At 37.3% G+C, this 23,756-nt stretch overlaps 1 protein-coding gene across 1 annotated transcript in view; it reads right to left on the bottom strand.

Moving 5' to 3' along the window:
- LOC135770741 (uncharacterized) overlaps positions 1 to 23,756 on the bottom strand; it is a 37,522-nt gene that overhangs the window by 3,631 nt on the left and 10,135 nt on the right. The window contains exons 4-11 of the mRNA XM_065280512.2: positions 20,827 to 21,267; positions 17,461 to 17,871; positions 16,437 to 16,895; positions 15,483 to 15,932; positions 7,297 to 7,752; positions 2,515 to 2,772; positions 1,993 to 2,238; positions 1,670 to 1,909 (exon numbers count right to left, since the gene is read on the bottom strand). Coding sequence (XP_065136584.1) covers positions 1,670 to 1,909; positions 1,993 to 2,238; positions 2,515 to 2,772; positions 7,297 to 7,752; positions 15,483 to 15,932; positions 16,437 to 16,895; positions 17,461 to 17,871; positions 20,827 to 21,267 — 2,961 coding nt within the window. The remainder of the gene's footprint in view (positions 1 to 1,669; positions 1,910 to 1,992; positions 2,239 to 2,514; positions 2,773 to 7,296; positions 7,753 to 15,482; positions 15,933 to 16,436; positions 16,896 to 17,460; positions 17,872 to 20,826; positions 21,268 to 23,756) is intronic.

The following is a 23,756-nucleotide window of genomic DNA, read 5'->3' as shown; positions in this document are numbered from 1 at the left end:
AGCTTTACATTAATAAAAGCAGGAGAAAGCACAGAAAAATCAGGGGACAACAAAAGTAGCAAAGTACAGCTGCTAAGAATAAACTTTACTAGTGAGCGGAGTAATAATGTAACGTAGAAGAAAGGTCTAAGATAAGCCAATGTCAGCTGACTTGAAAAAACGTAGGGGTTGAAAAATAAAAATAGTATACTGAATTAAACTGAACGTATTAATGTAGAATTATGCACTCTATGCGTACATGCCTAAGCTGGAACAGTTTGAGTCAGAAACGGAGACGGGAGGCCAGATCTCGACATTTTTGCAATGGAAATACAAAATTTCTGAAAGCAGAACTTCTCAGTCATAAAAAACACCTGCAGGGCCTGAAAGAGATCAAGCCTCAGCCAAGGAAGAAAAATAACGCAAAAGAAACATTATGAAGGGTTCACACCAGACACGGTAGATGCGCTGCGTTAACCAATCAGGACCTTGCGGAAGTAGTGATGTGATTACAGGAAGTGAACGGAGTGGCTGAGTCTTAGAAGGCCCTCCCATGATGCAAATTTCCGCGTGAATGTCTCAAATGACTAGAATTTCACACATGAATGAAGCGAGTGAACTCAAATGTTCAAGCATCCAACTATGTTTTTGCCGCCTCTACCGCAGCTGGTGGGAATGCACCATTAGTATTACTTTCCATGGAAAGTAACTAAGTAACGCAATTAGTTAGTTTTTGGGGAGTAACTTAATATTGTAATCCATTACTTTTAAAAGTACTTTCCCCAACACTGCTAATACACACTTGCACACCAAAGGAAATGTAAAAATGTGAATCAGATCATTGTTGCCCTTTAAAGGCAAGGTATCTCATTTGATCCAGAAACATTTTAAGTTATGCTGGTTAAAAGTCTCCTCACACCCTGATAGTAATTACTATGTTAAGTTGTTTAAATGTATTTGTAGAAATTTATGTCATCTGTGAAAGGCGTAGGACCAAAACAATTTCAACCAATCATAGATCTCGGTCCGAACGGACGTTGCCTTTTTTGTCCCTCATCCGTAAGCGTAATTTGAATGCTCCCGCGCAGCTAGTCCACGCAGACACCATACGTCATCGGTGCGTTCACCTCCCGTCTATAAACAGAGGGAGAATGGCAAACTTTTCTGCTGAATTGACAACCTGCACAGGAGCCACAAAACGAAAGACATCTTTCGTTTGCTCGTACTGCTTTACCACGAGATGCAAACAGCTGCAGGAGGCAAAGGGTCTGAAAGGGTCATTGCACTGTTTATTTTGGTAAGGTAAGTACGCGATTTGTTTGTATTGAGATGTTATTACTTGACCTGGAAGAGCAATGTCCTGTTGCATATTTTATTATTATTCTTTTTAAAATGTTTTTGTTTCATATGCACATGCTGAACATGTATGTCTAAAAATTGTTATCTAATATTTGGCTATACATGAGATATTATCATACAGTATTTACTCAAACATGAACTATAAAACTGTCTGTATGCCTAAAAATGCCAAAATGTGCTACATAATGATTCTACATCAAAAAGATGAACACAACATAACAGTTTTTAGACCACATAACAGTTTGAAACAGTCATTGTAAAAACCTATTAAAATCTAAGAGGGGATTCCATAAAAAAGCTAATGCTAAAGGGCAATTACCAAATTGATTACCTTTTTAGCTGGATTCTGCTTAACTGAGGCAGAAGTTCTCTGATGTTTTCACAAGAGATTTTGCTTTTCCTAAAGTCCAAATCTAAAGTTTGATGTTGCAGCAGATATTGAATCACTTCCCAGGTCAGTGAGCATGAAGTCAGATTGACAGATGCCTTCTTTAAAAAGCAGCGCGTCAGTTCATCATCCTGTGCTTCGTACACCACTGAAACCAGCTGCTGAAGAGTCTCTTTAGACAACCTGAACACACAGACACAACCAGACTGTGAAATAATTTGATTTACTCAACATAAATGAGTCCATAAATTTGGATGAACACAAACCTGATAGTCTGGAGTCCCTGAAGACACAACATGGCAGTGACAGACACAGCATCTATTTTACATTCAGTAAGATCCAGACGTTGGACGGACAGTCGTCTCAGGAGAGAAGTTAAGCTGCTCACAATCCTACAGTGATTTTGTTTTGAGTCTTTTGTGATCAATGAAAGTTCCTCTATGATCAGTGAAGAACGACCATTAAATGATCTCAGTGCTTTGATCATCATCATCACCATTCTGTCTTCAAGACTGTTAAAGACAAAGTCAGAGATTTAATCACTGCTGTATGCTGTATTCACCACTGTTAAATCATATTACCTAAAAGAAGAGTGTATAACATTAAGACATTACATTACAAACTGTAAAGACAGTTAGGTGTCTATCAGTCCAACCAAGAAGTTATGCAAGCTGTTAAATTATGGTGGTAATGGCAGATGATGGATCCATCATTATTGCAATAATTACAAGAGATATTTCATGATGTATCATTAATCACAGAGATATTACACTGAATGTATCTCATACCTGAGTTTCTGTAGGTGTGTGATGTGTCTGAAGAGTCGTCTAACACCTCTGATAGAGATTGCTTGTGGCTTTAGAGTCAGGTTTAGTTTTGAGGATGAGAGACTCAACACTCTCCCCACACATCTGCAGGTGCTGCTGGGTAATTTTTCACTCAGAGTGACTGTAAACCCCAGAGCCTGAAGCAGAGGAGTCACCTCATCTCTATTCACTTTAGGACCAAACACTTTACACACTGATGGGATACAAAGCTCAGCATTCCTACACAAATGAAAAAAAAATGTAGTTAACATCATCACAGCTATGATTGAGAATCAGTCCAAGTCTGATAAACAGACTTTATCCCTAACATAATTGAAATAAACACAGGAAAGAAGTAAAAACATCCTGCCCAGGTAATGATTCTCCACTTCAGCACTTTGTTAAATCATTGGCTTAATGAATTAAAGCAGAATTAATGTACTTAATAAAGTGGCTGGTAATTGTATGGATAACACTGCATTTTGACAACTGTACCTGTGAAGTGTTAAAATTTAGCTCAGGGACTCGTTCTTCATACATTGCTAACTCAGTAAGCTGGATTTGATTGTTAAGGATTTGTCTTGATCTTGGTTTATTTGACGCTTATCCTGGAGTTGCTCTCAGAGCTACAGGTCCGTAAGCTTAAACTAAGCAAGGCTATTTTATAAGATAAGATTGCACTTTTTAAGCGGAGGTGATGCTAAAAGTCTGTTGCTGTCACATCTTCCCCATTTTTATAAGTGCAATCTGCGGAAGATGCACAATTAATATGAAGAGCTTTTTAAATTCAACACATAATTAAAAAAGATAGATTAAAGGGATAGTTCACTTTAAAATGAAAATTCTGTCATCATTTACTCATCCTCATGTTGTTCTAAACCTGTATGAATTTTTTTTCTGATGAACACAAAAGAAGATATTTTGAGAAATGATGGTAAACACACAGCAGTAAGTGACCATTGACATCCATAGTAGGAAAAAAATATTTTGGAAGTATTGTGATAAATGACTAAGAAAATATTTTGATAAATGATGGTAAGCAAACAGTTTACGGTACCCATTAAATTAAATCATTTTTTTTTATTCCTACTATGTAAGTCTATGGTCACTTACTGCTGTGTGTTTACCATCATTTATCAAAATATCTTCTTTTGTGTTCATCTAAAAAAGAAATTCATACAGGTTTAGAACAACACGAGGACGAGTAAATGATGACAGAATTTTCATTTTAAAGTGAACTATTCCTTTAAATAGCTCTAGCTGGGTATACAGCAGGGTCATAAAAGTTCACAATAATTCTAAAACTTCCATTAACAGCTCTTGCTCTGCACTGGTTAAAAAACTTGGGCGTGCTTTTTTGACCATTGAAACAACCGGCCAATCACAGTGTTGCTGATCAATGTTTCTGCTATCGATATGGCCTTTTCATGCGGCACACGATTGTGCAATGATCTCAGAACATTTATTCCAGCCATACTAATCATCAGAGAACCGAAATTTGCGAGATCATAATTACAGAGATTTACATTTCAGATGTGTCATTTGATCTTGTAATAAGCGACAACTGAACAATGAAATAAACTAGAGCCCGACCGATAAAGGATTTTGAAGGCCAATACCGATACAAATGTTTGTTGGTTTTAAAATCCGATAATCCGATATATCGGCCGATAATTTTTTTTTTTAGAAACGTGCAACAAAACATTAACAGATTTCCCTAACAGATTGCTGCTACAGCCACAACTATTACTTCTACCAGCATTATTATCATTATTATTATTATTATTGACAGTAATAATTACAAAAAATAATGATGACATTATTACTATCATCATCATTTATATTATCATTAAACAAGATAAAGGTCACTCCTAAATGTTTGTGTGCGTGTGTAATAATTAGTCACTATATTGCCTTATACCCTATAATTACCATATATACCCATATATTCCCTCTCCCTCTCTCTCGGCAAGTTTTAGTTAATAAAAAAAAAACTCGTCTTATATTCCGGTATACTACAATGTCAGCTTGCTTATCCTTTACATGCACTTTTTAAATTCGTTCCTTCAAGCTACATTAAACCATTTTAAATCATCAGTTGCTGCCTGCCTTCTTAAACCTACTGTTTAGCGATCTAAATCCATTATGTGAATGCTCCGGCTGAATGACAGTCTGCAACGCACACTTGGCGTCAGTGGATTTCACACACGTGTAAAAGAAAAGCTTACTTTTATGCACAAGCTACGTTTGATACTTTTTCTCTATGTCTAAATGTTCACTCCCCGCAAGTCTAACTTTCATTTTACAATGCAGGGATAACACAGTCGATATGCTAGTTATAAATACAGTAATCACTTTATTTAGGCGGAATAAGTTCGTTGTGGTTTCCAACCTCGTTAATGTTAGCGGTCTTCCACTGATAGTGGCGTCTATGATGAGCCATAATTTAGCAAAGGATAACGTCACACTGCAAATTGTAAAACATACATTTTCAATATAACAGGCTAAGGAGTGACACTATTAAAGAAATACTTCAGTCACATTGTCAAAAGTTAAAAGGACAGTCAGTCAACTACACTGTAGGGCTGCACGATTTATCGTATTTTTATCATGATAACGATATGTGCGGCCCACGATTAGTTAAAGACAATCGTCGCGATTAATGTGTAAAGACCAAGCATAAAGCAGATGGTCTAGAATCAAGCAACGTGTTTGCTTGATTTGGGCGAGTCAGAGTATACGGAGTGGATATTTGCAAGCGCGGTCTGTGTTATGATAGAATTAAGTTGGCATCACGAGATTTACAGTCATTCACCTTGAACGAACATAATGGCAGAGCAAGAAGAAAGTGCAGAAATAGCCTACGTACGTTAGTTCCCGAAAAGGGTCTTATACTCCATTGTTTGGATATTTCGGATTTGAGGAAAGTGATGTTGATTAGGTAAGTTACGAGTCTTGTGCAAACTGTGCTTTTGTTTCATCCAAACGTGAAATATCAAGTTTTTTTAAAACCTGAAGACACAAGCCGCAACCATAAAAAAACCTGATCATCCACGACATATAGCCTATATATATATATATATATATATATTTATAGAGCCCTGAATTTCAGCCTTTTTATCCCCCTCTGGCTTTTTTAGGCTTCATCTTATTATATTTTTCAATTTAATTAAAAGAAACGTTGAGCCATTAATGATTGTAAAAGAAAGACGTTTAACCTATCGCACGAGTCCGCTACGCGCACACCTGTTGCAAAGGTGTTTAGCGTCTCCGCCCGCAGCACCGGGGGAAAATATATAAATAGAGGACTGGATTAAAACCTTAAATACTGCGCATAATATATGCACACAGCATCCAAGACACAATCTATAAAATACTTCTTCCTGTAGTCATGTAAGAATGCTGTCATTTTTTTCTTGTTTGAGATTAGACTTTTTTAGTTTAACTGTTTAATACACGAATAGCTGTGTTAAAGCATTACATTTTAATCAATGCATTGCGAATGTGTAAGGTAAGGCAACCTGCATGTTTATTTCTTTTCATGTTTATTTCGTTTTGTTTTGATTGTATAGCCCTTTTCGTTATTTTTCTGCACTCCGTCGCTTCTGCGAGCAGCAGAGCAGCCTGCCTCCGCTTTTTAAAAATAGTGTGTGTTGATAATAAACATTTAAACAAACATTGTTATATGCTGAAAATATATATTTTATATAAATGTTATTTTAGGCAAGTGAAGTGTTAATTTGAGAGGCTCAATTGATCAAATATGTCATTAACTTGCAGTCGGCCGCTAACCGCTTGTCTTAATTTAACAAACACAAAATGCTCTAAAATGTAAGAAATAAAAGATATTTAATTATTTTGACAGTTAAAACAAAACTGAAATGTTTTAATTGCTGTAAGTATCTGCTAAAATTGAATCTGTGTAAGGAGTTATTTTTGCTATTCTTGCGGATTTCTTTTGCAAAATCTATGCAAAATTTTGTGGAATGATTTTAAATGTTTTAAAAAGAGAATGGGAGCTGTGAATATTACAAAACAATAAAATATTTTATAATATATATAATATATATAGCCTAATATTAATTATACATATACATAATATTAATAATATACATGGCTGTAAAGTGTAATAAAAATACTGAAGTGAATAGAAGTTCTTCACTTAGAGAATTATCGTGATTTCTAATCGTGATCAAAAGTTTGAGCAAAACAATCGTGATCATCATTTTTCCTGGAATCGTGCAGCCCTACTACACTGTAACAAGATAACATTACTAGGTAATTCCGCTTCACTCTCGGCTAATTTAACAGCAGCAAAACTGGACATGATAGTCACACATTTTGTCATGCTAATTTGAGTTAAGAGACCTGATTAGGATGTTCTTTTAATTGTTATTCAAGCAATGTATGTCTCGTGACCAACTCACCATGAACCAAACCGCTGTTCTCTCTGCCCGGGTCTGGCGGTATCAGCGGGTTGCAGAATTTATGACGTGTTATACACGAGTGTTGCCAACAGGGAGAGCACGAGTAGTGCCCTCTGGTGGACAAACTATTTAATGGCAACACTCATGACATGGTTGAAGGCTGATAAGTCTGTTTTTTTTTTTTTAAATATTCATTTATCGGCCATTATGAATGCCGATACCGATAGTTTGGAAAATGTCTAATACCGGCCAATAATATCGGCATGCCGATATATCGGTCGGGCTCTAAAATAAACTAAATACAACGCAGAGTGGGATTTTCCTGTACAGCCCTTACCTCAGCAGTGAGATGTATGGCAGACACTGGATGAATCCTCTCACTTCACTCTCATCATCTGTCCAGTCTATCAGCTCTACTGGTTTCTTCTCTGTTTGGAGTTTCAACACTTCTAGGAGGATGGAGGTCTTTCTCTCTGAGAGGTTTATGGTCCAGATTGCAGGAGATGACTGATAAATTGACTGTAATGCTGGTAGGACACTGCTGCCTGTTTGAGTCTCATAGTTCTTTGCATGCAAGTACAGATCCAGCAGGAAACCAGATTGAACCGGATGAAACTGAAAACCATGAAAGTTTCTCTCATCATAGGGGAAAGATGTGTAGCTGCACACAGATGTTAATAGTTCAGTGTAATTTATTTCTGTATCTGTTTCACAATCTGATGCTGCTGTGAACAGATTCACAAGGAACTGGAAACACTTTTCAGGCTCACGCTGACAGGAAAATTGATTAAATCTGTAAAGACACAAATGTTAATGAGACTTTTTTGATTAGTGCTGGATAATATGAAAAACTTTGAAAAACATGACTTCTGCCTAATATCAAGAGATGAAATTCAGACAGCAGAATGTCTCTTAACAGTGCAAACGTTACAATGGTTTTAAGAGCATAATATACACTCACCAACCATTTTATTAGGTATAACTGTTCAATTGCTTGTAAACAAAAAATGCTAATCACAGGCAGCAACTCAAGGCCTTTAGGCATCTAGACATGGGCTGCATCTCAGTCAGCTCCCTTGTTTAGTGGTCTGAGTAGTGATCAGGGAGTTGGACGTTTAAGGGGTGTCTCAATTGCAAAATCCTTCCAGTGCATGGAGCATCGATGGTCCTCATGTTCCCTTACTGAAAATCATGTGACCTTTTCTGAAGCTCTCCAACTGAAATCGTGCGAGCAAACTTAATAAACTTTATGAAACGTTTATTTTATCTTCACAATCTACTTAATATTCATCCAATTAATGCACAGATATCTAAGAGAATAATGAAAGTGTTCATAATATACTTTAACAAGTGTTTTAAAATTAAGTCAGAGAGATGTTGGTTTTGCCGGTTGTTGATGAATGACAGCTGTGAATTTTCACAATGCGCAATACTGCTATTATCCACCATGTGGCAATTTATAAAACCTGTAAGTATCGCCCTAGGGCAGGGGTAGGCAAGTTCGGTCCTAGAGAGCCGCAGTCCTGCATATTTTAGCCTAAGCACTGATAATCTAACCTGATTTCTAATTCCTAAAGACATTGATTTGCTTGTTCAGGTGTGTTTGATTAGGGTTGGAACTAAACTCTGCAGGACTGCGGCTCTGTAGGACCGAACTTGCCTACACCCACCCTGGGGCAAACAGCTGTATGTGGTGTAAGTTTTGAGGATCACTCTGCATCTGATCTTTATCAAAAGTCCTTCACAAAAACAGGAATTATCTCAGCTTTTTTTCTCAAAATTTAGTGTTTTTGAAGAAACCTACCCATATTTGAGAGGTGATAAAAAGAGAACTAATGAAAGTAGGATGATCTTTTTTTAAAGCAGAGGGTCTGTTCTTTCATTTGATATTGTATGTTTATATTTTTGAAGAAGAGCATTTTCTGGAAGGCTTTAAACTTTTGTGAAAATCTTGAAAAATGTATGCGTATGTGTATTGCTTTGGGAATAGTGCTGTATTAGAGGTAAAAAAAATAATCTAAATACTGTTCGGTTTCGGTACCGATCGTTTTGTGTCTTAGGACATCAATGTGTCATTACGAGCCACAGGGTTTAATTTGGATTTGTCTGTTCATGTTTTTTGAATGTGGCATGGTTGTTGTTGCCAGACCTTTTGGTCCTAGTATTTCAAAAACTGCTAATCTACTGAGATTTTCATGCACAACCATGAGTGTGCAACCAACAAATTCCCAGCAACCGTGTGCTGCTATCATATCAATATCAACAATAATCTCTGGAGAATTTCTTCCGCACTTTGTTAAATCTTTGCCTTGAATAATTAAAGCAGAAAAATGAATGTGCCTAAAGTGGCTGGCAGAGGTGTAAAGTACTTAAGTAATTTAACTTGATAACTGTACTCAAGTATTATTTTGGGGGATTTTTACTTTACTTGAGTACAATTAAAAATCAATATTTTTACTTTATTAAATTTTTTTAAGAGAAACATTTCTTTTTACTCCTTACAATTTTATTTAAAAATCACTTCATTTTATTTTCCCTTGCTCTTACTAAACCAATTGAATTGCTCTGATGGCCAGTTTAATTTAAATGTTATTTATTCTGGAGCCTTTGGACCACACTAAAGCCCAATTTATAGTCGTGGGTAAGATCTATGCCGTAGCTACGCCGTAGGTTATCCGTAGCCTCTGCGTAGCTCTGTGTAGCCTGACGTGCAACTCGCCAAATTTTTAACAGCGCGTCAGTTCTAAGCGGACCACAAACGATGTGATTGGTCCACCGGAACCCCTCCCGTCAGGTACAAAAACTGCGTCATAGGCATTTCCGTTTGCGACGGTGAAAACAAAGATGGGCCAAGTTGAGGAGTGATTTAACTCAAAATGCAACAAAAGCCGCTGTTTATTTACTTCCATTATTGGAAGTCTTCTTTAATCATACACAACAAGTTGCTGTTTCTTCTTCGTATGTGGGTTAAATTGCCAAGCTGCTACTTTTACTGTAGGACCTACGCACAACTAAAACGAGCCCTTAAGGAATTGGCCAACAGTTCATCTGATGATCAAGATTTTTTCGCTTCTTTGAAACCAACAACACATGAAGTGTGTTCCTGTGTGACACACTTTTTCTGCTATTTGCAGACTCTTTATCGAGACTAAAACCTTGTTCACACTGTCAGTCCAAATCTGATTTTGGTGCATATTCAATTTGACAGACTCGCTGTCCATATTGTGTATCATAACTGTTCAGATTTAATCTGTGCGTGCATTCTGCCGTTTTCTGAAAATTCTGCACTGTTTCTATGGCAATGACATTGCGCTGGCACGACAATCTGCTTCAACAGCTGACAGGTTTACGTTTTACAGGAGGTGACAGTATGATGTAACCGAAAAGCTACACAAATGCGATCAGGGTAATCAGACTGAAATGGATTTTTGGAAATGCGTTTTGAAAAGGATTTCAAACCACCTCTGGATGTAGCTTGAAACAGATTAGAAAAGAAAAATGTTTTTGATGTGTTTTTTGGCCGTTCAAACGTTTTAAATGTGATTGGATTCCTATCGTATATGCAACTCAATGCATTTAGGCATCTAGACATGGGCTGCATCTCAATCAGCTCCCTTATTCAGGGAGTCTGACATTTTATCGTAAAATCCTTCCAGTTAGAGGTCTACACAAAAGACCCGAGACCTGGGACCCGACCCGGGACCCGTACGGGTTTGGGTCTATATTTTAAATGATCAGCTGGGTCCGGATCGGGTCTCAATCTATAGCCCTTTTCACACAGACATTCTGTAAAATACACGTAAAAGGCATCCTGGATTTTTCCGGAATCCTTAGATTTTTTGTTCATTCACACTGACATGATTACCCGGCATCTGATGGTCCCGGGAAGACACATGACCTGTTGAAAGTCCCGCCCTCTCTTCTATGCAGCGTCTGAAATGTGCATATTATTAATTATTTCTCTCTCCAGAAACCACTCGCGTGCATTTTTGTTTATGATAAGACTATAAAGGAGCGCGTGATGCGCCGTTCTAATGCTGGTGAATGATCTCAGCTTCTGAGTGGATATTTGGTGATCTCCCTGATCTCTGCTTTAATACAGTTTTCAGACATTTCTCATCGTGATTGTTTATATGCATTTAAAACCCGCATTTTGAGGAGCTGAACAATATATCTTGTTGGGATGACGCGCGGGTATTTTTGTTTATTATAGCTCAAATGAGCACGTGACGCGATATTCTTTTATGTTGCTGAATGATCTCCGTTTCAACGCAGTAAGTGACGAGCTAACTTACCTGATATCTGCTTCAGTCCAGTTTGCTGACATTTCTCGTCGTGAATGTTGTAAATCCCTCATTTTAAAGAGTTGAACCAACTTCATGTTTATGCGTCACAACTGCTTCAATCTAGTTTGCAACATTTCTCGTGGTGAATGTTCATATGCATGTTATCTCTCGTTTTAGGGAGCTGAACCATAACTTTTGTTGTGATGACGTGTGCGTCCTCACTACGACACGCCCATTACGGCATTCGTTCGGCTTCTTGTTCACACAGAGGGTTATCCGGGAATCTGACTAGGTCCTCTTTCCGGCAACGATCCCAGAAGATTAACGGGACGAGTTTGTGTTCACACAGACGCTTGTCTGGCAATTTTACGGGTATTTTCTGGGACAAAAGGTCTGTGTGAATGGGGTTTATCACTTCGGGTCCCGGGTCTGTTTAACATTGTGGGTAATAACCGAGGTCGATCGGACTCAGAGAGCACACACTCACATTTATATAATTAAATATTTCAAAAACAGCAACAAAAACTTAGATAAACTGTCGCATACATTTTTTCTATGATGCTAAAATTGCATTAAAAAGTTTATATTTGGTTGCTCCAACCAGGCAGCTAACGCGCATGTGCTCTTTTAATGTTTCTCTGGCTACCAGTCAGGAGCTTCTGCAGTGAGACGCTATGACTTTACCTTTGACAATTGGCTCTTTTATTTAAATGGCGGGACCTATTTCTCCGTACCGCGCATTTTGCACTGACTTGTCTAATTTTTATAATAATATTATAAATTGACCGTCTTGCTGTTATATCTAAAGTTTTCGCGACTCTGCTCAAAGAGCACAGAGATGATTGCAAAGAAGTAAAGCTAACGAAAGCAGCCATGGCACTGAACGAGCAATCGTTATTATAATCCAAATGGGCAAACATTATTAAGCAAGTTGACCCGATGTAAAACTGCGTTATTAATCACCATGACTGTAAAGTGGACTTTAAAAGCTGGAATAAGCATTAAGCATTTCAATCGTCAAGAGAGGAATAACATGGATGGAACTTTCTTGGAAATAAGGATTGTGCATAACACAGTCAGGCACAAGGAGGGAGAAGACTAACTTCTATGGGTAAGACAAAAAGTTTTATTTTCGCTACTTGTTTATTGACTTATTAATAACATTTAGCTAAAGAATATTTGCCGGTCGGGTCTGTGTCTTCCCAGACGGGGTCGGTCCAGCTTTTAAATAATAGACGGGTCCGGGTCGGTTTCGAGTCCAGCTTTCAAAACAACAGACGGGTCCGTGTCTGTTCAGTGTAGCACATTTACGGGTCTGATTGGGTTCGGGTAGGAATTTTTGGACCCGTGTAGACCTCTACTTCCAGTGCACTTAAACAAAGCTCTATAAAAAATTTCCACAATGCAAGGCAAAAATCAGTTAGCATTGAAATCATGTGACTTTTTAACTCTCAAGCCAACTTAATAAATTCAGGAAAAGCGACAGAACTTATGAAAAGACAAACATTTATTTTAGTTTCAATATAAACACACATTGCTAGACATGAAGGACACACAGTCTACTTAATATTTAAATGTAATATTCCTCCAATTTATTCACGGATGTGTGAATAAGAGAATAATGAAAGCGGTTTTCATAATATACTTTAACACGTGTTTCAAAATTAAGTCTGAGAGATGTTGTTGTTGAATAACAGCTGTGAATGATTAGAAAGCGCTTAAGCGGTCACGTCACAGAAAGATAAGTGAACAGTGTCCCAATGTGAAATGAGCTAGGGTCCTTACCAATGGGCAAACCTGTGTACACAATATACTGATTCACAACCTCTGGAGTTAGGGAACGGATTTAGAGACACCCATGGAAAGGATGACTTGCTGGAGTTCTTTCTTTCTTTAATGGCTATATTCATGGTGAGAACTGGTTAATTCATACACATTAAGTTTATTCAAACAAGTTAATCCAGACACAGGTTTGGGGAGGGACAATTTGGCATCTTTTTGGGGCCTGTGGGAGGAAACTGGAGTACCTGGAGTAAACCCACTCTGACACAGGGAAAACATGCAAACTCCACACAGAAAGGCCACCTGACATAGCTGGGGCTCGAACCATGTCATTTTCCCATTTTGCTGTGAGGCAACAGTGCTACCACTGAGCCGCGCTGGAGTTCAAACCAAGCATCAGAATGGAGATAAATGGGAATTTAAGTGACTTTGAACATGGCATGGTTGTTGTTGCCAGACCGGCTGGTCTGATTATTTCAAAAACTGCTTATCTACTGAGATTTTCATGCACAAACATCTCTAGGGTTTACAAAGAATAGTTAGAAAAAGAGAAAATATCAGTGAGTGGCAGTTGTGTAGATGAAAATGCCTTGTGGATGTCAGAGGAGAATGGGCAGACTGGTTTGAGATGATAGAAAGGCAACACAAACTCAAACAACCACTCAATACTACAGAGTAATGTATCTATGTGTGTCTCTGAATGGACAACATAACAAACCCTGAATCAGATGAGTTTAGCATATCTCACAGGATCACCAAAATGGGAAAATGGTGCTTCGTCTCATTAGTTTCTATTTTAACATCACCATACAGATAAAACTATGTGTGATCAAAATGTGATGTAAACCACATGAATGCATGGATCCATCCTACTTTATCAACAGTTGATACTGGTGAAGGTGTAATGCTGTGGGGATGTTATCATGGCACGGTTTGGTCACCAATTGAGCATCGTTTAAACATCACAGCTTAAACTTTAATGCTGATCATATCCATACTTTTTATCACCACAGTGCACCCATCTTCTATTTGCTACAGTACATCCAACAAGACAACATTCAAATCAAATTCATCATTCTCATTGTGTGTGTGCTGTTATAATGTCAATATTGGTCCCTTTCACACATACAGTCTTTACTGGTAATTTACTGGTAAATTGCAACAGATCATGTGTTAACAGAACCTTTCTGGTAAATCAGGGATGCCAATTTACCGGTAAGAGAGGTTGTAAGATTACCAGTCATTTACTGGTAAGCGCTATGTGTGAACGGAGAACAAGGATTACCGGCATTTACAACAGACGAAGTCACAACGCGACAGCTTCGGTCCAATCCTAAAGTTTTTAAACAGATGACGCGCTTACCCCTCGTTCAGACAGCCAGCGACGTTATTGCTGTGTGTCGCCCGTCTCTTTCAATGAGGCGTTTCTAAATCTGCTTGTCATAAACAAATGAGTACCATCCACGCCAGTAACTGACGAGAGAAGGATGACGTGAACTCTACTGCTTTGTTCTCATTGGTAGTCGCTCCCGAAAGTCGCTCGACATTTGCATAAAGTTAAACTTTTCGTAACTTTCTCGCGTCGCTGGACAAGCCCATACGGTCGCCAACGGTCACTTTCGCTCGTGTCGCCGGACGCACTGGTCGCACTGTTAATGGATGTTTCTGCACACTCATGCTGCTTAAAGTCAAGCACACTTGACATTCACACCAACATTTTCTTCATCAAAGTTGTGAAGACAGCTTAACATAAATTTGCCAAATTGTCCATGTCCTTAGCACATCCTCTGTGAAGCCTAAAGTTTAAACATTACTGCTGTTTAAGACACAGGTTGCGGTTCAGTTCCCATTTAAGTCACCTAACACAGTGTTTGGTCCTGAGCAACTGCGCGACTGACAGAGTTTGCACAGAACTGAAAACAACAAAATACAGACCAAAAATATATACATAACCCACCATTGTTTACAAATACAACACTAAGCTCGCCATGCGCCAGTTTAAAGGTATCTTCAGCTTTCTCACCGAGTTTACTTGTATTTTGATACTGATGTGTGAATGATGTCTTACTGGTAAAAACACGGAACGTCACTGCGTGTGTGAACGGCACATTTTTGTATTTACCGGTAAACTCATTCCGGTAAATTCATGTTCATTTACTGAAATTACTATGTGAAAGAGTCTAGTACCAATCATAATCTCTGAGGAATGTTTCGAATTAATGCAGCAGAAAAATGAATTTACCCAAATAAAGTGGCTGGTGAATGTATACATAACACTGTATTTAGACTGAACCTATGACGTTAAAATTTTGTTCTGGTGTTTGCCTTCCCACATAAATACTTAGTTACACAAACTTTGCTATTAAATAACAACAATGTAGCAGTGGCATTTAATTGACAACAATGAAATGAACTAAATACAATGCATTGTGTTATTTTCTTGTAAAGCTCTTACCTCAGTTGTGAGATGTATGGCAGACACTGGATGAATCCTCTCACTTCACTCTCATCATCTGTGCAGTCTATCAGCTCTACTGGTTTCTTCTCTGTTTGGAGTTTCAGCACTTCTAGGAGGATGGAGGTCTTTCTCTCTGATAGGTTTATGGTCCAGACTGCAGGAGATGACTGATAAATTGACTGTAATGCTGGTAGGACACTCCTGCCTGTTTGACTCTCATAGTCCTTCACATGTGAGTACAGATCAAGCAGGAAATTACATTGTAAAATCTGATCCTCAAAATCATCATAATATTCATCAAAAGGAAAAGTTATGTAGCTGCACACAGTTATTAATAGTTCAGTGTATTTTTCTTCTGTATTTGTGTCAAACGCTGATGCTGCAGTGAACAGATTCACCAGAAACTGAACAGCAGATTCTCTCTTCTCAAAGAAAACCTCAGTAAATCTGCAGAGAAACACAGAATTATCACTTTAATGTTTAGTGCAGATTAAAACAAGACTTTGTAGGTGACTCATAATTTAAATCAATTAAATCCAAAAGGGTTTGGATAACTAAAGAGAAAATCAGACAATGTCTCATATCACATTAAATGATTTATTCAATAACAGTTTGTTTCAGTTCTAGTGGCTGGTTGTCTTGTGTTGTACAGTAAGTACAAAATCTCAAATTAAAGAAATACAGCATGTTTTCTTTTTTAGTGGATAGCTGCTATTTTTGGATTTCTTATTATTAAATGAAAAATATACATTTTGTCAATTGACATGTTTCTTCAAATCGTGAATTTTAAGTAATTAATTTATTTAACACAGATTCAGTTGATGTCAGACAATTTCTGTGTGCTAGATGAAGCCACTACATTAAAAACACATAAACACACAGACAAACTCTCTACAGGACAAACAATCACCAAACCCAGAAATCAATATTATACTCTTAAAACTCTCTCACCTCAGTTGTGAGATGTATGGCAGACACTGAATGAATCCTCTCACTTCATTCTCATCATCTGTCCAGTCTCTCAGCTCTACTGGTTTCTTCTCTGTTTGGAGTTTCAGCACTTCTAGGAGGATGGAGGTCTTTCTCTCTGAGAGGTTTATGATCCAGACTGCAGGTGACTGATAAATTAACTGTAATGCTGGTAGGACACTCCTGCGTGTTTGACTCTCATAGTCCTTCACATGTGAGCACAGATCCAGCAGAAAGCCAGATAGATAATACTGATAATCAGAATCATAATCATAATCATAATCATAATCATCACAGGGGAAATATTTGTAGTTGCACACAGATGTTAATAGTTCAGTGTATTTTTCTTCGGTATTTGTGTCAAACTCTGATGCTGCGGTGAACAGATTCATCAGAAACTGAACAATAGATTCTCTCTTCTCAAAGAAAACCTCAGTAAATCTGCAGAGAAACACATAATTATCACTTTAATGTTTAGTGCAGAATAAAACAAGACTTTGCAAGTGACTCATAATTTAAATAACTTAAATCCACATGAAAAGGGCTTGGATAACTAAAGAGACAATCAGACAATGTCTCATATCAAATTAAATTATTTTATTCAATAACAGCTTGTTTCAGTTCATAGTAGCTGGTTGTCTTGTGTTGTACAGTAAGTACAAAATCTCAAATTAAAGAAACACATCATGTTTTCTTCTTTAGTGGATAGCTGCTATTTTTGGATTTCTTATTATTAAATGTAAAATATACATTTTGTCAATTGACTTGTTTCTTCAAATCATGAATTTTAAGTAATTCATTTATTTAACACAGATTCTGTTGATGTCAGACAATTTCTGTGTTTGTGTTCTGACTATCATGAAAGTGCTGTTGTGTCGTGTGTGTTACATCACTGTGTGCTGGATGAAGCCACTACATTAAAAACACATAAACACACAGACAAACTCTCTACAGGACAAACAATCACCAAACCCAGAAATCAATATTATACTCTTAAAACTCTCACCTCAGTTGTGAGATGTACGGCAGACACTGGATGAATCCTCTCACTTCACTCTCATCATCTGTGCAGTCTTTTATCTTTACTGGTTTCTTCTCTGTTTGGAGTTTCAGCACTTCTAGGAGGATGGAGGTCTTTCTCTCTGAGAGGTTTATGATCCAGACTGCAGGTGACTGATAAATTGACTGTAATGCTGGTAGGACACTGCTGCCTGTTTGAGTCTCATAGTCCTTCAAATGCGAGTACAGATCCAGCAGAAAATCACATTGCTCATAATACACAGATGACAGCAGCATCTTCACAGTTGTCTCTATGGTCTCTTTCTGACAGACAGCAGTTTGAAGACATAAATCCAGTATAAATAATCTCATTCTTTTTTCCCACAGTTCATATGATTCATTTGGTGGTTTAATAAATCTAAACAGAGAGCAAACAAGATTCTGTTAGTGATGACGAAGCAAACAACAGGTTGTAATTTTTCATTTACTGTTAATCAGCTGAAGTTTACTACCAAAATAAGAAAATATTAAATGACATTGTTAGAAAACTAGTATGAAGGAAGTCAATACATGATGATTCTGTGTGATCAGAATTAAACAATAAATAAAGACCTTAAACATGACAAGTTAATGAAAAAATTTACGTTTTATCACATTATTTTATTTCCGCATTTGTCCACTTATGTTGCCACAGTTTCTACAACCAAACACTGAGGATAGTGCCGAAATTAAGTTACTTAAAGGGCAACAATTACAAAAGAGACAGGGGACAAGACATTATTAAAACAGAAATTTCTCTGGATTTACAAATCCTTGGGAACTTTTGTGATAGTGTAAAAACAAAACTTCATAAGTGTTTCAAGTGATTTTTGGATATTTTATTAGAAAAATCTTACATATTGTGTCTTTAATGTTTGGATTAAAAATGGCAGGGCTGTGGGGTGATATAATACTAATTTATTATGGACAAGTTGGCAAAATATATGTTTTGCATGCCAGCGACGAGCACACCTTCAACCTTCAGAGAGCGCATCCAGCATTTGCAGTCAGATTGTGGGGCAATGTGTTTGTCATTAAAAACGTAAAGCAATAGCAGATCATCTACATAACATAATACTATCGTTATCAGCTGTAAGTGTGTGTACAACAATATAGTTACATTAACTTCACAGTTATTGTGAGGCGGGGGTTTGTTTCAAGAGGGCAGAGGTTCAAGAGTCACGGTTTTTACTACTGATGTATGCTGAGGGAAACAACAGCTTTTACTAAAGACAGCGGTGTTGATTATAATGACAGCAGTCTAGTTTTGTCACACATACAGGTACATCTCTCTCTTTTCTATCATGGAGCATGCACACAAGTTGGGAGTTAACTGAACACCAATAATTATATAATGATGACAACAGTAAGCAAGCGCTCATACAGCTGCAGGCATAACATTGTAAGATACAACACAAGGTCTGCTTAACTTACTGACACCTGAGCTACAGCCCAATTGCCCCTGATCTGAGTCTGTATTTAGTGAGCTGCCAAAATGAGAATAAACTTCTTCATTGTGATTGTTGACATCCTCCTCTTTTCGCTTACAACTGATAAACAACTGTTGCTCATTTGATGACTTTACTTGGCAAAAATTAAATTAAATAAATCACACGCAGAGTGAAGTTTTCCTATAAAGGCTTGATTATTATTCAGACAGGATAAGTTTTACATAGGGAGATGTGGTAAAGCAATTTTTATCAGAGCTTCTCTGTGATTTTAGTTACGTCCGAATGCTCCATGTCAGTAATCATTACTGCAACTTTAACCTTCAGTAAAAAGGTCTGGAGGAATTACCTCAGGTAATACTAATCCAGTGCGAATAGACCAGCTGTAAATCTACACAAAAATTTTATAATTTCCTGTTATTTTGCAGGTTTCTTTCAAATATAAAAGCACTTAAAGAAACATTAACTTGTGTTCTAGGTGGGAAAAAAGTCAGTGGCAAATCAGTTTCTGAATACCACAACACAGACTTAAAAAAAGTCTAATTCACTTCTCAGAGGCACAGAACTGTTTCTGAAATTGACGTTCACCCCAAACTGAAATTAAACCAACACGTGTTTCGAGTTTTTTTTCCGTCTGTCATGTTGTCTGCACACGTGATATCAGGAAGGAAGGTAATGTGCACATGACGACGAGAGAGGTGAAGCGCTGCGTAATCGTGTTACTCCTCCCACTTCTGAATATTTTACTGAGATTTTTAATCCCATGTGAATTGAACATCAATATTACAGATGTCCTGTGGTAAAATTACATTAAGCCATCTACCCCCGTAAAACTAATCCCCTTCGAATAGGGCTTTATTCACACTGTAAGATGTCAGTTGGATTTAGAAAGTTGGGAATCACAAATGTTGTGTTCACACTGCACCAACAAACTTACACACTGTGAGAGACAATGATAATCGTATTAAACAAAACATTTTAAATTATATTTGTGTTTTAACCATGGTTATCTGTTTAATTTGACATTAATAACTTCTGATATTACAGCAAGGGAACAGCAGGGGCTGTAAAACATCTTTAAACACTTGAGAATGAGTAGTCTTTGTTATTGACCCCGTGTTTTGATGCCAAGCTGCAAAACACTGCATGGTTGTACCTTATTTTTACCTCAACTTAACATTTAACTTTTTAATCAAACACTGACAATTATTTCATTTTCATTCTAACAGCTAACTGACTGCTTTAGGTTACTACAAACACTTTAAATAATCATGTTTTACAGCTCTATTTGGCGGGAAATCACATCACACAGCCCAAATAGTTAACAACTTATCAAAAACAAATATGTTAAGTTGGTAAAAACAAAACACCAACAGGGATGCAAACACGCAAAAGATCTATTGGTGCTTTACTAAAGACAGCTGTGTTGATTATAATGACAGCAATCTAGTTTGTCAAGTCCTAATGGGAGAAACATACAATACACCTCCAGGGGCAGACTGAGACTAAAATGTGGCCCTGGACTTTCTCACCCAAAGCGGCCCAACACACCCTGTTTGCAACACACCATAGCACTGGCACAACATAAATGCTACTTATCCTTTTAAGAAAATCAAATTTATGTTGTTTGTTATATTATGAACTACATGTATCTGCCAAGGACAACTTACTAACCATAACATAAAACTGCTTTAGTTCACTACAGACATTTTAATAAATCATGTCTGACAGCTCCATTTGTTGCAAAAACCACATTGCACTGCTCAAATATTCCACAACCCAACAAATCTTGGTAAAAAATCTGTGACAAATTATGCCAACAGAGGTAACACACAGACAAAGGCAAACAAATGAGTTTGTTGTAGTGTAAATAGCATTAATCTTACCTCAGTTGTGAAATGTATGGCAGACACTGAATGAATCCTCTCACTTCACTCTCTTCATCTGTCCAGTCTATCAGCTCTACTGGTTTCTTCTCTGTTTGGAGTTTCAGCACTTCTAGGAGGATGGAGGTCTTTCTCTCTGAGAGGTTTATGATCCAGACTGCAGGAGATGACTGATTAATTGACTGTAATGCTGGTAGGAGACTTCTGCCTGTTTGTCTCTCATAGTCCTTCACATGTGAACACAGATCCAGCAGAAAGTCACATCGTTGATTATCACTGTAATTGTTCTCACAGGGGAAAGTTGTGTAGCTACACACTGATGTTAATAGTTTCATGTAATTCTCTCTTGTATCTGTTTCACACTCTGATGCTGAAGCAAACAGATCCACGAGGAATTGGATAATTTTTTTTGAATCTTTATTACATAAAGAGGGACAAAACCTGTAAAGAAGCAAAGTTAAATATTACTATAACGATCAGTGATAAATAATGCAAAAAATTGAATCAATGATAGCAAAACGTTATGAAGTAAGACTCTCCAGAATAACATTGTAAAATATAAAATTATCTTTTGTCCACAAAATGATTTAATGGACCCTTCTCTCACTTCCATGTTTGCATAGCCAACGTTTTCATGGTGGGGTAAACGCAGCAGTGACTTCTGGCCGGTGCAGTGTATTTTTCCTGTCGCTTAAAGAGCCACACAGATCCAAAATCGAAACTGACCTGTATTGCAGTGTGTCATGTAGCTGTCCATCAATGTAAACAATATGCAAAGTAGTTGAACCAAAAAGTGCACCATTAATAAAGTTATTGGCTTCTAAAGTAGGGAGTCGACTCTGAATCACTGAAACAAGTCATTAGATGGACTGAATCTCCTGCCTGACTTTTTCCACGTCACACAAACACTTCCACGTCACACGAGATACTAATCTCCAACTACAGCCTTGCCTGCGGGAGAAATGAAAACTATGACCTGCCCACAGCTAGTTAGTGTGTAAACATCGTATCACGCTGTGTTTTCAGTTTGTGTTATTTTCACTACCAAAGGAGACTTTTTCAAGGAGGGATATACTATATATACTACTTAGAAGTTTGGCAATGAAAGATGGTTCAGTACCCACTTTATTTGGAACGACATGTGTCTCCTAACCACAACCTGTAAGTATGATTATAGCTACATACTTACTTAAATGAGTGAAAAATATCTATCGTCGTTTTTATTGCTTAGATTAATGATGAATGATATCGTTGTTTAAAGCAGTGGTTCTCAAAGTGGGGTCCCGCAAAATGGTGCCAGGGGGGTCCCAGTTTTATGACATTTTAGAAAACACATCATAAATTCTTTATAATTAAACCTAAAAAAAATAAGGTGACTAACCAACAGAACTGCTTTGTATAATTTAATGTTTTGTTTAATTTGTTAGTCAAGTTTTAGAACAGTTTTTTGTCATGCGTTTTTTTTTGGGGGGGGGGGGGGCTGCAAAGGAATGCACTGTACAACTAGGGGGGCCAAATGCTGAAAAAGTTTGAGAACCACTGGTTTAAACTCTTATATACTGTCAGAGAGTCACGTTACAAGCGGTTAACGCATGCTCACTTAGGGTTTTGCTATGACCCGGTTAGATTACATAAATGCTTAAATGAGTGTAAAATGTTAGTTTCTATCATCGTTTTACTGTTTGGATTAATGATGAATGATGTCGTTGTCAGAGAGTCACGTTAGCAAGCGGTTAATGCATGTTCACTTAGGGTTTTGCTATGACCTGGTTAGTTTAAATAAATACTTAAATGAGTGTAAAATAGTTAGTTTCTATCGTTGTGTTTACTGCTTGGATTAATGATGAATGATGTCGTTGTTTAAACTCTTAATATACTGTCAGAGAGTCACGTTAGCAAGCGGCTAGCACATGCTCACTTACGGTTTTGCTATGACCCGGTTAGCTTACATAAATGCTTAAATGAGTGTAAAATTGTTAGTTTCAATCGTCGTTGTTATTGCTTGGATTGATGATGAATGATGTCGTTGTTTAAACTCTTAATGTTAGCACTAGGTCAATACATGTTGCACTATTGTTGGTCTGTGCCACTGATCTTGTCAGTTGACCAATCAGAGTAGGCTACTGAAAGTTGGGGTTTAGGCAGTCTGAGTCGTTGAACGGCTTCACATGAATATTTTGGGGATCTCTGAGAAATGGGGTCATTTTAAATTTATATTTTGAGAAAATTACAGTGTTTTTTGACCTTGCATGCATTTAAACCTGTTGTCCGGGACTAATAAACAGTGATAGGACGCTTAAAATTGTCATCTTACTGGCTCTTTAAGGATTTATCAACCCTTTTGTTTAAAAACATTGATCACCTTGTCCAAATGAATTCATCAAATGCTAAAGCAAATCTAAAGAAAGGCTACACATTCTTTTTAGAGTGTTATCTGCACAAATATGAAGGTAAGGTGATAAAGGTGTTATTGTGATGGCTAGCTGTGAGCTAACTCCTTTGAGTTTTCATGGCATAGTGTCATAAAATCATCAGGTCCTACGTATCCCTCTCATCTTTACATGCTCAATATTCAAGGTTGATAAGTTACTTAAAAACATTATTTATTATCACAGAACAAACTGGAACCGCAGCACATGAGCAGCAAGATCAATAAAAGCCAATGGACCTCACAACAGCAATGTTAAGAACAGTCATAAAATAACCGTGAACTTCCAGAAAAATTCCTCTTGAACTTTTAAACAACCTCAAAACAATGCAGCTCCTCTCCTCATTCACCTGAAGCATCAAGCTTTTACACTCATATTCACCACATAAGAGGCTATGCCATTAAAACCTAAAGGAGTTAGCTTATTGTTACCCATTCCAACAATACATCTTATCATCTTAACTTCATTTGTGCATACAACCCTTGACAAAGAAATTGTATG

Source organism: Paramisgurnus dabryanus, chromosome 8 (genome assembly GCF_030506205.2).
Source record: "Paramisgurnus dabryanus chromosome 8, PD_genome_1.1, whole genome shotgun sequence".
Taxonomy (NCBI): Eukaryota; Metazoa; Chordata; class Actinopteri; order Cypriniformes; family Cobitidae; genus Paramisgurnus; species Paramisgurnus dabryanus.
This window is presented reverse-complemented; position numbering and strand designations above follow the sequence as displayed.